The 15,906-nt window shown below is 41.7% G+C and overlaps 1 protein-coding gene across 1 annotated transcript in view; it reads left to right on the forward strand.

Moving 5' to 3' along the window:
- ntng1a (netrin g1a) overlaps nucleotides 1–15,906 on the forward strand; it is a 65,510-nt gene that overhangs the window by 25,347 nt on the left and 24,257 nt on the right. Inside the window, exon 2 of the mRNA XM_030767606.1 lies at nucleotides 1,333–1,976. Within this exon, the coding sequence (XP_030623466.1) occupies nucleotides 1,333–1,976 (644 nt within the window). The remainder of the gene's footprint in view (nucleotides 1–1,332; nucleotides 1,977–15,906) is intronic.

Genomic DNA, 15,906 nt, shown 5'->3' on the forward strand with positions numbered 1-15,906 from the left:
TCCCCTGGCATCGCTCGCGCTCTCTCTCTCTCTCTCTCTGTCTCTCTCTCTCCCCTTGTTGTGTGTCTGCCTAGTTCTTTTTTTTGCCTCATTCCATCCATCCTGGACTTCCTTAATGTCCTCGACTTTGGAGCCATACAGAGAGACAGACATCCACCACCTAATCAAGTAGTGTGGTGTCTTGTCCTGATAAATTGGAGTTTGTTCTTCTTGAAAGGTCTCTCTTGAACACATACCCTCACCCACCCACGTACACACACACACACACACACACACACACACACACACACACACACACACACACACATGCACACCACCACCACCTGCCTCTCCTTGTAAAGCCACAACAACTGTTTCAGCATATACTTGTCTCAAGCCATGGGAATTGTAGAACATTGTGGTATAATGATTTGTGGCAAAAGGAGCAAATGTTACAAAGGTTGTTTGGGGGTGAGAGGGAGTTGATGAGTATCACTGGTTATCACCAAGGCTGATACCGTTACATCTGGTCTTAGGTCTGTCTGTTCACCTTTTTTCGGAGGAAGCAAGAGAAGCACCGGTGCTTATATTTCACCATCGCCTTCAGGACAGTTTCTTTGACTTTGAACTGTGTATGCGCAGTATATTTTTCATTCACTAGTGACAGCGGTGACTGAAGGGTACCTCTGGGTGTCCTTAAACATGAGGAACAGATCAAGGTGGGCTTTATGCAAAAGAATGACTGCTGGAAAACGGGGCATTATTCACAACTTGTCAGACTGACCTTTGGGTTATTCTCACTCTTAATGAGCATTTTACTCTGTATTTCTCCTTGTACACTACAGAGACTTCCTTTTTTTTCCCCACTTGTTTTTATAACCATTCTGTAGTATAACTTAAAGAGGAACGATGAGGATCTAATAAAGCGTGTAGTGAATAAGACTGTGATAAAAATCGTAGGGCCCTCTTTTGACTTTGGTTTTTTACTGATATTCTACGAGAGGGAACTTGACTGAAATGGCCCAATAAAAAATCAGTGTGTCTCTGAGTGGTTTATGACCCCCCCCCCCCCCCCCCCCCCCAATCATCTGGATTCTGCTAACAGCTTATAGCACAGCTGGAGTAAGAGACCCAAGCAGCACATCAATTATACCAACGATTATGCCATGTCTTGTGGGGTGAGGGAACTTTTACTACAGCCACCAGTCCACAACGACATTGTCCATTTCTTTAACCTACGCCTTTAACCTATCTTTCGGGAACATAAAAGGCTAAGTTCTTGTGAAGGTTATTGCTCTCCATTAACTGTTTTCCTCTTGTTTTTCTCTCTGTTTCTCCATTACTTTTATTCAGGAAAATCCTTACATGTGCAACAATGAATGTGATGCTGGGACAGAAGAGCTTGCACACCCACCTGAGCTCATGTTTGATCACGAGGGTCGAAACCCCACCACGTTTTGGCAGTCCACCTCCTGGAAGAAATATCCCAAGCCCTTGCTGGTCAACATCACCCTCTCCTGGAACAAAACTATCGAGCTGACCGATGACATCGTCATCACCTTCGAGTCTGGCAGACCAGAGCAGATGGTTCTGGAAAAGTCGCTGGACTACGGCCGTACCTGGCAGCCCTACCAGTTCTACGCCACCGATTGTTTAGACGCCTTCACGATGGAGCCCAAGACGGCCCAAGATCTGTCTCAGAACACGTTGCTGGACATCATCTGCACGGAGGACTACTCACGAGGCTATGTGTGGAAATATGACAAGACCGTGCGCTTCGAGATCAAGGACCGCTTTGCCTTGTTCGCTGGGCCCAGGCTCAATAACATGGCCTCCTTGTATGGCCAGCTGGACACCACCAAAAACCTGCGAGATTTCTTCACTATCACTGACCTACGTATTCGACTCCTCAGACCTGCCACTGGAGCCACCATGGTGGATGAAAACAACCTTTCCAGATACTTCTATGCCATCTCAGATATCAAAGTGCATGGCAGGTAAGGCACAACAATATATGTTTCTTATTTTCCCTCAGTAGCACACCATGTATAATATCAGAATGGGTTTAAGGTATATTTTCAAATCGGTAGGGAAAGTTGTGACCCATGTATCAATTATTTTTGTTAACAGCTGCTGTTTTTTTTTGTTTGTTTTTAATTTTGCCATGTTTGTCCTCTACGGTTGTTATCTAGTCATAAGTTGTGTGGCTGACAGTATAGAAATGTTGTTCAGGTCTTTCTGAAAAGTCGAAATACTGTGTTCAATTTCATATTGTCACGCTCGGTTGAATACAGTTCGTCGGGAAAAAAAATGCTGTAAAACAGACGCTTTCATAGTCAGTTGTGGGTCTTTATATGATCGGCCAACACACTGTAGTGTTGTTACGCGTCACAAATAGCCACAGTGTCTTTCTTGCACGATGTGTATTTCCAAGCACTGAGGGTTTTCAAAGAGGTAAAGAGATGTTTATCCAGAATTAATTGAGAAGAATTTATTTTCTCCTGTCGTTTCTGTAATGTATGCACATAAAAAAATATGATTGATAGCAATAAGCAGACAGTATCTAATGGGAAATGCTAAATCTAAATATGATTATTTTAAGCTCTGGAAGTGCTATTTGTCATCCTCGTAACTATTTGCACAGTTTACCCCTCCAGGCCACAGTCAGGTTTAAGAATGAAAAATTTCTCTAAAAAATAAATTTGCCTCCGACTTTTTCCAAAGTTATTTGTTCTTATTTTGTTTAAAGTTCCAAGTGGAGCGTTGCTGTTCATGACAAATGAATAGAATGAAGTATGTGAAATGAGAAGTGTACTGTCTACCACTGTTCAAATTTGACAGGTCCTTCATCCTCCCTTTCCACCCCACCCCCTCCACCCCCCGCCCCGTAAACACCTATAAGGAGCTCCTACTTCAGAAAGGTATTTTGTTCTGACATTAGGTTTGGAAATGAGGAAGATTGATCTATAATTATAGAAGCAGTGGGACTGTGGACAAGTTTTAATTAACTTTCAACTCCCTGTTATGGCCATAGTGTTTGATGACTTGAAGAAAAGTTGCAGTAGACACACCACGTCCTGGCAAATAGTCCAATTAATGTAAAAAAAAAAAAAGATTGGAAAACAACATTTCCATCTCTTTGTTTTTGGAGCAAATCAACACTAGTGTCAGCTGAACTTATGTAGAAATGCAATTTCAATTCAGCAAAATTCATTTCACAGGAAAGGCAGAGCAGATGTTCTTATTTTCCCAAAGCAAATTATATCAGCACAGAATCTGTCCCTGATGTTTAAATATTTTAGGCTGGTAAACTGGGACTCCCCAGTGATACATTTAAGTCATTCATCAGTGTTTAGCACAAAATAGCAATTAGTGTACAACTTATCCATAGTCTTAGATCAGACAGAAAGATATCTCATGAGAGGAAAACCTCAGTAGACCATTTGCAGTGTGCTCTCTCTCTGTGTGTGTGTGTGTGTGTGTGTGCGTGTATGCGTGTGTGCGCACGTGTGTGTGTGTGTGTGTGTGTTTATGTGCAAAAGTGTTTGATATTATTTCATTATGAAACCAACATGGGGCTACAGCAGACAAAATGAGGATGAGGCTATGACTCAGTACACTAGCAGTTGTAAATTTCCCAGAATTCCCAGAGGGTCTGACCCTAAAGACACTCTGTTCTTAAGCTTGATTAGTCCGAGTCATTTTTGACTGATATTGGCCTGAAAACAAAAAGAGTCTGTCTGTCTGTCCGTCTGTCTGTCTGTCTGTCTGTCTCTCTCTCTCTCTCTCTCTCTCTCTCTCTCCCCCTCTTTTTTAATATAAAAAGGGTAATCCAGAGTTCAGGGGTAATGGAGTTCCTGTCATAAAAGGTTTCCCCTTGGTTTGACTCCCTTGGCAAATCACTGCTTAGTCCTTCTTCTCACAGTGCACACAAGACACATAAGCTCCTTAACCCTAAAATACAATCCAGCCAGTCAGTGTGTGTGTGCCCCTGTGTGTCCACTGGAGAGGCAGAACTCTGCAGTAATACACTGGACTTTCTCCATTCCCTCACATATAGAGGAAAACTTGCGCGATTTTGGTTTACGACGGTGTGAAACAAAAGAAGGAACTCCGGCTGTAAAGTAGGTCAGTGGGGAGAAAACACACGACAAAAGAAAGAGGAGAGAATGAATGAAGAATAAAGGTTGGAAAGTAGACCTCTGTCTCCGACGCATTACGAAAAGTTGTGTTGGAGCAGTGTGAATTATTAATGTGTATTTCATTATATTTAATTATGAATGGCAACGAGACGAAAGCAGCTTGGAAAGGGGGATCGATGCACAACATCAGAAATAAAAATTAAGCGTGTATGCATTGAATGAGGGTGAATAATGGGCAGAGCTGATTGAATGGAATGAATTCGTCACCCTAACAGCCCTACTGTTTCAGCATAGCTAAAAAGGCTGAGCGGGGAGGACGGGATGAGGAGTTCGGAGCATTTTCTAATTACTAATTGTATGGATCTTAATAACATCACATCTCTCTCTCTCTCTCTCTCTCTCTCTCTCTGTCTTTTTCTCCCTTATTCTGTTTCTTTTTTTCTTTCACTCCACCCTCCTCTCTCCCCTCTCTCTCTCTCTCTCTCTCCCTCTCTCTGATCAATAGAGTGTAATTAAAGCAGGGATGAGACAGGCTCCTTAAGGAGCTCTCTGTGGCAGAGTCTGTCTCCTCTGACACACTGCTGGTCTGCACTCATTCAGTGAATTATACATGGAGTGATGCCACCACCATCCTCTGTCTCCCATAACCCCATCCTGATACACACACACACACGCTATCAATAAAAGTGTGTAGTCTCTTGCTGTTGCTGGTGTGTTTGTGGTCGGTATTAAACGGCAGATAAATGACTGAAAGAGAGGGATTACTCTTCCTTAAACAAGTTGGTCTTTGCTTTGAAACAGTGTGACATGAAGCCTAATGTAAAACTGAAGCTTTGCGAGATGGTTTTGAATCCAGTGAGTTAAATGAGCAAAAAGTTAGCAGACTTTAGCAGACTATTACCGCATATCTGTCTATTCATCTTCACTCATTCCACAGGAGTGAACTTTGGGCAAGATATAAAATTGTTTTCTTCAATTCTCTGCCTTGCCTGTGGCCATTCTGATCCCAATTTCCTCACAGATATTCACATATTACTGTAGCATTGCTAAGGGAGAAGAAAAGTATTAAAAAAAAAAAGAAAAGAAAAAAAATCTAAAAGCATTTGGACTGCAGTTGGACTGGCAATTCATTTGTGTTGGGGTGTGGATGATGGTGTTAAGGGAGGACAGGGGTAGATTGGTCTTTTCTCGGAGCCAGCATCCCATAGCCGAATTAAACTGTGTGTTAGTCATCCTCTACTCATCCTCGTTATCTCTTACACGGCCGCAATATCTCCAAAATGGCAGAGCAGGGGCCTCCGAGACACATCTGTGCTTATTATCCCAGCTCAGACCTCCACACCCGACACCCCTGCCCCCCGGCCCCCCACTTTCAACAACCGCCACCACCATCATCCACCCAGGGGCAAGAGCACGCACACACACACACACAGTCAGTCACACACTCCACCAGCACCAGCACAGAGACTGATCCCTTCCCTCAGGGACGACTTAACAATCAATATCCTATTGATCATTTATTATATTTGATTCTTTTTTTTGTTTGTTTTTTTGTTTTTATTTTTTTCACTGGCTATGGTTAGTTGAATATCGTTGGCACTTGACTGCTAACACCGTTTTTGCATTTTAGATTCTGCCAGAACCTTGTTACGGCAATTATACAGGAGTATCTTAAACGAATGGAGTGGCATTATACAGAGCACGATGAGGCCTCTCCGTGCATTTTCTCATGTTATTGTCCTCAAACGCTTAATCTCTTCAAACACGATTATATCTCTGAAAACTCTGCACCCGGAATCCTCTTCACTTTCCTTCTTCGGTTTTTAGAAAGTTTACACTTAATCCATTTACATATTTAAATGGTGAACAGTAGTGGAGTATGAACCAAATAAGAGACTTGTAAGCATTGTTTTTTGTTGTTTTGTTTAGATTATATGCTTACATGCATCATCACCCTGTGTCCAACACAGCTGTTTTAGCCCTGAAATGGCTGTAAGATGATTGATTGTTTAATTGCATTGCTCCACCCTTCGGCCAAGCAACCGTGAGGCAGTCAATGCTCATTTTTCTCCCCCCCCCCCCCATCTCTTCGCCTTTGGATCCGTGGCCCGAAACCAGAAGACAGATAATCTATTTGTGCTAATTTCAAGGTTTCCTCCCTCGTTCTCCCCACCTCCTCCTGAATAAGTCATTCTGCATGGCTGGGACTACTACAGTCACCCTCTCATTTCAGAATCAGCCCCGTCCCCATGTGCTGTGCTAGGCACTTTAGCCTCTATAAACATCAGCACATTTCCCTGGTCCGGTTATTTGATTCTTCAGCACTCTGCCCCTGATATGGTTTCACAGCGACACTTCACCACATGATAAAATAATCCAATCTAATTCATTTTATTTCAAAATGAACGAAATGATATTTGTGTTTTTCCTTTGCTTCGCTCCGCTGTATTCAAATACACGTCTCGCGCACCGTTAAGACGTTGTGAAGAATGTTCAGCTCTGGTGTTAGATAAATTTGTTGAGTTTCTTTCTTTAGAGTAAAAGTAGTATGTTTGTTCCGTTTGACCTCAACATCAGCAAAAGGGAGGTTACTGTACATCCTGTAAAACTAGGGAGGGACTGTCATTACTCGGCATTGTGGGAAAGCAGAGAGCCAGGCATAAAGATCTGGGTGGCGATGATGTGTAATTACACACCCAATTGATTCTGGCACCTCATTCATCATCCCGTCAACTTGTTATCCACAAACACCATTTCCATATGTCAGCTCAGCTACCAAAACAATTTAATATGTAAAAATACACACTTGACCTAGCAGATATCCGAGGCGTCACAGCAACGATATCCTACCAGGGGAGCGAAAATCAGACGTGAGAGAATTTCCACATCACCCTCCAACAACAGCATGAAACCATCTCCCTTCCAAAATCAAAAGTTTTTTTCTCACTCGGTCTGAATCCGTTAACAGTGTTTCTGTCTACTTCAAAGGGCACATTAGAAAATTTATTTTCTCTCAATTCTCAAAAGTTGTGTTTTTAAGAAAAAGTGAAGGATGGATTTAACAAGTGTGACTCAGAGGAGATCTGCTTTAAGGATTTATGTTATTTCCCGCCCTTTTTTTTTTTGGTGACTGGTAAAGCTCAGACACTTTACTGACTCTGTTAAGTCACAAATCTCACTCAGAGCCATGGGGTCCCCTCCACCAGTACCCTGACTTCACTCTGACTCCCAGCAGAATGACTGCACCACTTCTGTGCTCTGTTTGCTTTGATCTCTCTCTCTCTCTCTCTCTCTCTCTGGCTCTCTCTGTATCCTGTCTTACCCTCTCTCTGTCTCTGGAATGCTGAAACAGTAGGACAGTCAGAAAAAAACAACCTACCAATGCAAAGTTTTCTTTACTCATTGGTGGAACTTTGTAAAAATGTGGGGTTTAAAACTGAATATCGCACATTTTGTTTCTGCCATATGATAAGGTAGATATTTTAAAGGTGAAGGAAGGATGTGGTAATTTGTAGTGTTCTCTCTCTCTCTCTCTCTCTCTCTCCCTCCCTCCCTCTCTCTCTCTCTCTCTCTCTTTCTCTTTTTCAAGAGAAGAGTGTGGCAGAATCTGTTTCGTGTTCATTTTGGTCTTCCTTGCTTTTTCACTGGCTAGCTGTAGGAAAAGTCAAAGAGAATGAACTGTGATGAGGGAGAAGACAGGCAGCATCACTCTGTGGAATGGAAACTGACGTCTGACTCCTCATCCCTGTTACTGTTTAACCTGAAGGACATTTATTACCACAGTGCAACAAGTAGAAGTAGTTGACAGGAACATCTCCTCCCTCAAAATAAGATCACTCTTCTACAGCCCAAGCAAACCTCTCTCTCTCTCTCTCTCTCTTTCTCGCTCTCTCTCTCTGTCCCCCTCTCACTTAGACTACCCCCTCTCTTTTCACTAGTTTACAGATTACACATCCTGTGCATTAGAAAGTCTGTGAGCGTGATATTTTCTGGCATTTACTCACAAAGACACATGCACAGCCCTGTAGAAAGCAGTCCCAGATCTGCTCTGAGCTTGTAGGTCTAACTGTCCCACTCTCTCCACCATTTCAGTCACTCTAATTGGTTATCCACCTCACAGAAAGCTCCTCCAGCACTACACCTGTGAACCACGAGGGCGAAAAAAAAAATGGAAAGAGGGAGGGGAGGGAGCAAGGGAGGAAAGAAAGAAAGAGGCAGCTTTTCTGCACAAGAGCGTACTGTAGCATATCTAGGAAGCCCAGCTGGCAGGTCCCAGTTGCCTGCATATGGCTGCTGGCAATATTTGGTGTGTGCCTGGCGTCTGCTGTCGGGACTGTGCGAAGGGGCAGGCCTATTTCTGCGTGTCTGACCAGATGCGTGTCACATTCTGATGTGTTCCCTGCCAATCATTCCTCAGTTCACATGTTTAATTAGCTTTATTTAAAAAAAAAAAAAAATTAAAAAGGCCTTCAATTTCTCTTCAGTTCTCTCTCTCTCTCTCTCTCTCTCTCTCTCTCTCTCCCTCTCTCCTTCACTCTTGTCTTTCTGTCTCATTGTTGCCTCACCCTAAACTCACCCCCCTCCATTATTTGTTGTGAATTATTGAACTGTATCCCGAGATCTCTCAGTACGGATACAAACTCTTCCCTCATGTGGTAAAGTCTCATACTTTCCTATCAACAGAGCACGGTCTGTGCTAAAACCGAGCAGACTAGCACTGCAGCTGTCACTCAGTTCGCATAACGAAAAGGCTCTGTCTACGTAGATCCACTCGTGCAATTGTTCTCCATCTAACAGTTGTAATATAAGACGGCGAGAGAATATATCTCTCTCTTGACTTCATAAAACATAACATGAAGGTGGGTGAAATGTGAAAATTCCCTGGGAAATGGTGAATATTTTTCGAGCATGTGGTGCACTCCTCGTGTGAAGCGTGTTTGTAATGCTCCGTCGATACCGAAGCTCCAGCGGTTCCGCTCCGCTCGTTTCACAGGAGGTGAAGTTTTGGTTTAGTGCAAGAGCGCGCACCCACACACACACACACACACACACACACACACACACACACACACACACACACGCACACACACACACCATTGCTCTAAAATATCAACCATGAAAAAAAAAACTGCAAAGAAAAAAGGCCCAGCTCGCAAGACCCGATGCTTCCACTGGATAAAGACAACTGGAACTTGCCTTGATAGATCATTTCCTTCATATTAGCATTCATGGGAACAATGCACAGGACATTTTATGGTGTTTACAGACTAAATAAAGGAGACATAATTTTTAAAGGTTATTTTGGCACTTAATACTTTCGGTAATACATTTTTGAATGCTGTCAGAATATTAATGAATAGCAGGTGTTTCTTTGAGAAGTGAGGTGTGTCTTTTGGGATGGGAATAATTGAGTTTTTCCAATATAAATCTGATGACGAGGTGAATCCCAAAGGACTATGCTGGTTACCATTAGGGACATAACACAGATTCTCACCTGCAGGCAGTTTAGCAGGAAAAGCATTGAAAATAAAAGGCTGATTTCCTTTTTCCATTCTTTGTTTATCTGTCCTTTTCCATTTCATAAATTCAAAGCCCAATACAATTTTGACTGCAGTACGGATGTGTCAGGCATTTGTAACTCTCCCTCTTATTTCCACGGAATATTTATGTATACCCGCGCATTAATTTAAAATGGGTTTTGAAGTATTAACACCTTGCTGAATAAAAAGTGTAGAAAAGTTCAAGAATACCATAGATATTCCATCAGTTCTGTTGTCCTGTACATGTGATGGTGTGTGTTGATGTTCTGTTCTTCCCTAATGCATTTTCCCTTGTTTTGCCCATCAAAAGACTAGGGAAATGAATGAATGCCAGATGCACAGATGCACATGGATTGCTTCTGCATCCAAATGGACTCATACCTTTGATATTGCTGTTCGAGAATGAGAAGCAAGTTCTGATAACACGTTTTGAGGTTTTATTTTGTTCATCTGTCAGAAGACAATCGTGCTTGATCCCACTGTGGGTAAAATATGCCCATTAAGAGCTGAATCCCATTTTCCCCAATAGTGTTCTGTGTCTGAATCTACATTTAGAGTTGAAGGTGGTCGCAGTGATAGAGTGTTCATGCAAGCTATCAGCACGTCTCAAAACCAAGAGACGTTACGGTTTTCTTCCCGATCTCATCTGCATTCAGCTGAGTGAACAGTATCCGTCTCTGATCTGATCTTATCTTCCCTCACATACAGAATGATACAGCAGGCCGATAACATGCTATTCTAGCCAGCTATTCTCATCATCCATTACAATATCCCCGACAAAACCTGATGAAATCATTTATTTCGCAAAACGGACTAATCATCTCATTTTTCAGAGGCAAAAGTGACTGCGATTTTCGACATTGATTTCATCTAGAGCTGAAGAGCACTGTGAAATTAGTAGACACAGAGTCATAGAAATTTTATGGTTTGGATTTAGAGCAGGGAGAGGTGTTATGTCGTATAAATGACAAGGGCCCCCCCCCCCCCCTTCCCCCCAACCTCCCACCCTCCCAGCCCTAGCACCAGCCCTCCCCACATGAATACCGCTCAACACCATAGGCTGTCTCTCTAACATGGACGCAATACTGAAAGAGGACTTGGTATGGAAAGGGTTTTTTTTCCCTTCTTCTTTTTTTATTACCCATAATGAAAATACAGTCACAGACAGAGAAGGCCTTTGTCATTCAGAAGAGCTTTGACAAGCCTGGGAAAAAAAAAGCAAAACTCCCACATTCAAAGGCACAAGGTGGAACAGAGTCATTAATACAGCCCAGATTAGTGCATTAGAATCAGGGAATTGCTATGTAAATGTGTCTCCCTAGTTAGTTTGACTTTATGTTTTTTGAATAAGGAAAGTCAAGAGGAGCATTCAGTCATGTGCTGCCTGAGTCTCTAGAAGGTTCTTTGTGGTCGTATTAAAATAGTCGATTTCATTCATTGTGCTCTGGTGGACAGAGAGGAGAGAAGAGGCAGTGGTATACTTTTTTTTTCTTTTTTTCTTTTTTTTTTTTTGTTGATGGCACACATTCAGCATTCAAGGGAATGCCCCATATAATGGATGGTGGGGTCTTTATACATGTAGGAGGGTTTTCTCTGCCTGCCTCCTAGGCCTGTCCAACCCTTTATATTGCTCTCCTCTGTCAGATACTCCTGACTAATCTTCTCATTGACCTCACCTTCACTCCATCTCACAACCGCACCCCTGACGATTGAGGAACTCCTTCTGTCTTTGTCTCTCTCACTCGGTCTCTCCCTCTCTCTCTCCCTCTCTCTCTCTCTCTCTCTCTCTCTCTCTCTCTCACACACACACACACAAACATACAAACACACATAGATGTACACATGCACATATGCACATACATCCTCAGCCTCTTACACAAATATACATGCATGCATACACAAACTTATATACACACCACACACACACTCACACACAAACACACATATATGCACAGACAGTGAGATATACGTCACTACACAGTAACATTTTGTTCTTCACTATACAACTGTATGGCAGAAACTGTGAATAGCCTATGTGTTAGGCATCAACTGTATTCTGAACTGTCTGTTCAGTTGTCCCATAGTTTACAACTGTACGATTTGCAGTTGCCTGCAGGCATAGTCCCACAAGTGAGTTAAAAACAAGCAGCTGTACATACTGTCATTAGCCACAGTTTATTCACACACCCACTAACATACACACACACACACACACATACATATATATGTACACACCTCTCGGGATATGCTCAAAAGTAAATGCTTAAACAAAGACCATTTCGTAATTCATTTTGTCCAGAATGGGGTACCATGCTGGACAGATGAGCGGTCAGGCAGACTCCAGACGCTGCTGGACACAGATTAGTCGGCTGGCACATAACCTCGGGCGCATCTGTGCATTTCTAGAAAGTTCTGATGATGGATTAAGAGTCTTTAATCAGCACAGTAAGAAATTCTTGGCAATCTCAGCCCAGCTAATTCACCAGGATCATGCATCAACCGGATACAGATATCACCATGTTTTCTGCAGCCTTGCGTGTCTGTTTTAAGATGGGCATACTGCAGAACTCAACTAGACTTAAATACGCTAAATCTCTGTGTATAACCACAATGGCAAACCACATGGGGTATATGGTTCTGGTTATTTTTTTTTTTTTTCCAGCTGTGTTAATACTCCAGCACTAGACTAATGATGCTGTAAGAAGTAAATACGACTCTCCACATGATTAATTTCCATTAATAATGATTGCTCATAGTGATTCTCCAAAGGAAAGGGTTGACTGTGTTTTCTGTGGAAAGCTCAGACTGTACCAGACTCTGAAAAATATCTTGCTTATGGACTCCGTTGTGGCTCTAAACTAGGGCAGGTCACACAATAAGACTGAATGCAACAAAAGAGAGCTGCTTGGTTAATGAATAGGACCATAGCTTACAATTTTTTTCAATTCTTAACCTTGGTAATGGTATGCAGAATTATCTGAAGGGGAAAGAACAATGCAGGAATTTTAGTGGTCAGATGTTCCAGGGAGAATAATGGCAATTCTTTTCGGAATGTTGTTAGTCTAATTCCACATTCTGATCCTACTGCCTCATAAGACATTTTTCGTCCCTCTGGTGATGTGGTAGTAAAATTAAATTACATACATGGAGCAAAAAAAAAAAAAAAAAAATTAGACACACACACACACACAAAAGGTGCACCATTAATCTCACACTTGTGATTAAAATTGGCTGGATTTTTTTTTTTATCTTGTCCAAGGTCAAGTCTTTGCCACAGGGACACCAAAAATCATTGATTATGTTTATGAATTTGTATGGGTAAGTCTTCATTCCAGTACTCATGTCGATCTCACTGAATAGTGCCTCTAGAATGGGTCAGGAACTACTGCAGTCTGCTGATCAGTCAGTTATATTGAATAGGGTTCGCATGTCAAGGGTAAATGCTTTCTGATTGACTCCTATCTGGGTTGTACAGCCAATATTACATTTAAGGATAATTGGTGTGACATATTTTAAGCTGAACCTAATTGTAATGGAGTGAAATCAATTGTTCTAATAATGAATGCATATCTGTGGTGAAAGTACATGCAACTGAACCTCAGGTGACTTTGGGGTTTTGTATTTTTTTTTTTTTTTGGGAGGGGGGTTATTATGCTTTATCATCATCATTCATTGTATAAGAGTCAAGTGTGGAAAGGCCTTATTTACTGTTTAATTCCGTATGTTTTCTATTGCACATTACACACCACACAATAGTGAAAATTTTACTACTACTGCTCTATATTGTGGCATATTCATTATATTCATTATATACTATGTATATAACTCCCGTACTATGGCAATAACTTTCTATCTACCTCACTATGCCCATTTTACTAAAGGCTACTTATTACATTACTAATTACTGCACGATGTAAAGATACAACCTTTATTTTTATTTTTGTTTTATTTTTATTATTCTATTTTCTTATTTACCTCATTATATTCTACTATTTTATTCTATGTCGTGTTTGGTGTGTGCTGACGGTGTTGTTGCAACACTTGAATTTCCCTCGGGATTAATAAATTATTTCCTATTCGTATTCGTATTAATATTCATGTTCGTACGCGTATTCATTTCACAGGTATATAAACTAGCACTATGACACATTCCTATACACTTTACACTGGACAATTTGTATCTGCACAGTATACAGTGTCTTTTAACAAACCAACCTCAGTTAAGATTCAGTGTGATAGTAAATTTGAACCACCTCCAGTTTCTGAGGATGTCAGGCCTACATGACCAGATTAAGTGGGAAACAGTTCACTTTTCTCTGACTTGTTCATTAAACTAATTTGAAATGCCTCATCATATGCGTAGTGTCATAGTTCACCTCCCGGGTCATACACTTCTATTCCACTCCACTTCCTAATTGCCTATTTAAGCAGGCTCCGTAATTCCGCAAATGGAATATTTTCAAAGCAATTGAAGCTGTCTGGTAATTGTGGTTCAGTCGCTGTACTTCCAGTGCTATGCTTACCTCCCGGGTGTTGAGTAAAAGTCTGGACAAAATAGCTATTAATACTACTTAAAAATAGCTTGATTCATAAGCTGGCAGGTTGTGCACTGTAGTACCGCAGCTGTCACTGATTGTTTGTGTAAACAGGGAACAATGAGGTAAGTTGGACCCAAAGGAGACTTTCTGAAATGTTTGTTGTTGAAGGCTACCTCTCTGGTTCTGTCCAGTTCCCATGGGGGGAGGAGGGGAAGGGGGGGGTGTTTGGACCTGACCCTGAACCTTCACTCCTCCTCCTGTCAAATCCGTGTGGACTGTGGGAGGTTTGAACGCTCGCTAAGGGCCGTCTCAGGGGAGCAACCGTCTTTTTTTTCTTCCCTCCCTCTCCTACGCCGTGGTCCTGGGGAAGGCATTTTCAGTAGGCAATTCTGGCCAATGCACAGGATGGCGAAATCCGTTTACAGCTAATTTGGGTTGAAGTGCTGTAGCACAGGGCTTTCCATGTCAGTCTACAATACTGTGTAACCCCCCCCCCCCCCCCACACACACACACACACACTCGTGCCTTTTTTTCACTTGGAGGGTGCAGGGGAATTGCCGCGATGAAGCTATAAATATGAAAAGCGCTGTTTATGCTCCTTCCATAATTGCTCATTGTGTCTGAATCCAGCAAATCACCTGTGCACACCCCCGGCCTTGTTAACATGCACTCCCGCAATTTTATTTCAATTTGCAGTTACGTAATAGAGTCAGAAGTAGACCCTTTTATCCCCTGTTCTCTGCTCATTTATAGAATGGGTTTTTTTTTATATGCAGACATGAGCAAACATTTATTCACCAAGCATTTGACCTAATTTACTATTTTGGAATAGCACCTGCATGTTTGAATAAATTTAATTGCTTTACTCACTTAGCTCACTTAAGGACAAAGCAGACAACAGTCGACTCAATTTGGCTACATCAGCAGGCTGTGGCTTGCGTGTGCAGGCCTCATTTGGAGATAATTGCGATTAATTATCTACAGATATGTTTGTTCATAATACCCCAGCATGAGAGAGAGAGAGAGTGGCTTTGCAAAATTGCCTATTTTGTTGTCATTCAATGAACCACTTGGGAAGAAGATCAGATATAATATATTAAACATCCTTTGGTAGATGGTGCACTGTTTTCTCTTTTTTGTTGTTGTTGTTTTTATTTGTTTCTTTATTTATTTTATTTTATTTTTACTAATAACATTGGAAGAGAAAGTGCAATATGCTGTTTGCAGTCTCATTGTCAATCACAATTCCATTACTTTGGAGGTCACAGACTCCTGTGCTGCAGGCAAACAGGGTGGAGGCTGGCTTGGCAGTGTTCTACTATTTTTGTAAAAGACAAATAAATAAATAAAGTATTAAATAAATAAACAATTCTCTCCCTCCCAACATTTTCTGTCTCCTGCCTTTCAAGGGGAGCTTTCAACTTTTTTTTTTTTTTTTTGTCAGCTATATTGAAGAATGTAGAAGTCTTTAAGAGGGGAAAAAAGAAGGAAGAAAAATAAAAGATCTACAGTACTTTTGTGTGTGTGTGTGTGTGTGTGTGTGTGTGTGTGGCACGTTAAACTCTCAAAACAGAGCTTGGCAATGGCCTCTTGGGTAATTTAATAAATACATGCTCTGACCTCTACCAGACATGCTTTGGGACTCTCCATTGTGCCTAAGGCTACGCATCTCTTTGAAGCCCTCACACCCAAGCAAAAAAAGTATA

The sequence above is a fragment of the Chanos chanos genome, chromosome 3 (genome assembly GCF_902362185.1).
Source record: "Chanos chanos chromosome 3, fChaCha1.1, whole genome shotgun sequence".
Taxonomy (NCBI): Eukaryota; Metazoa; Chordata; class Actinopteri; order Gonorynchiformes; family Chanidae; genus Chanos; species Chanos chanos.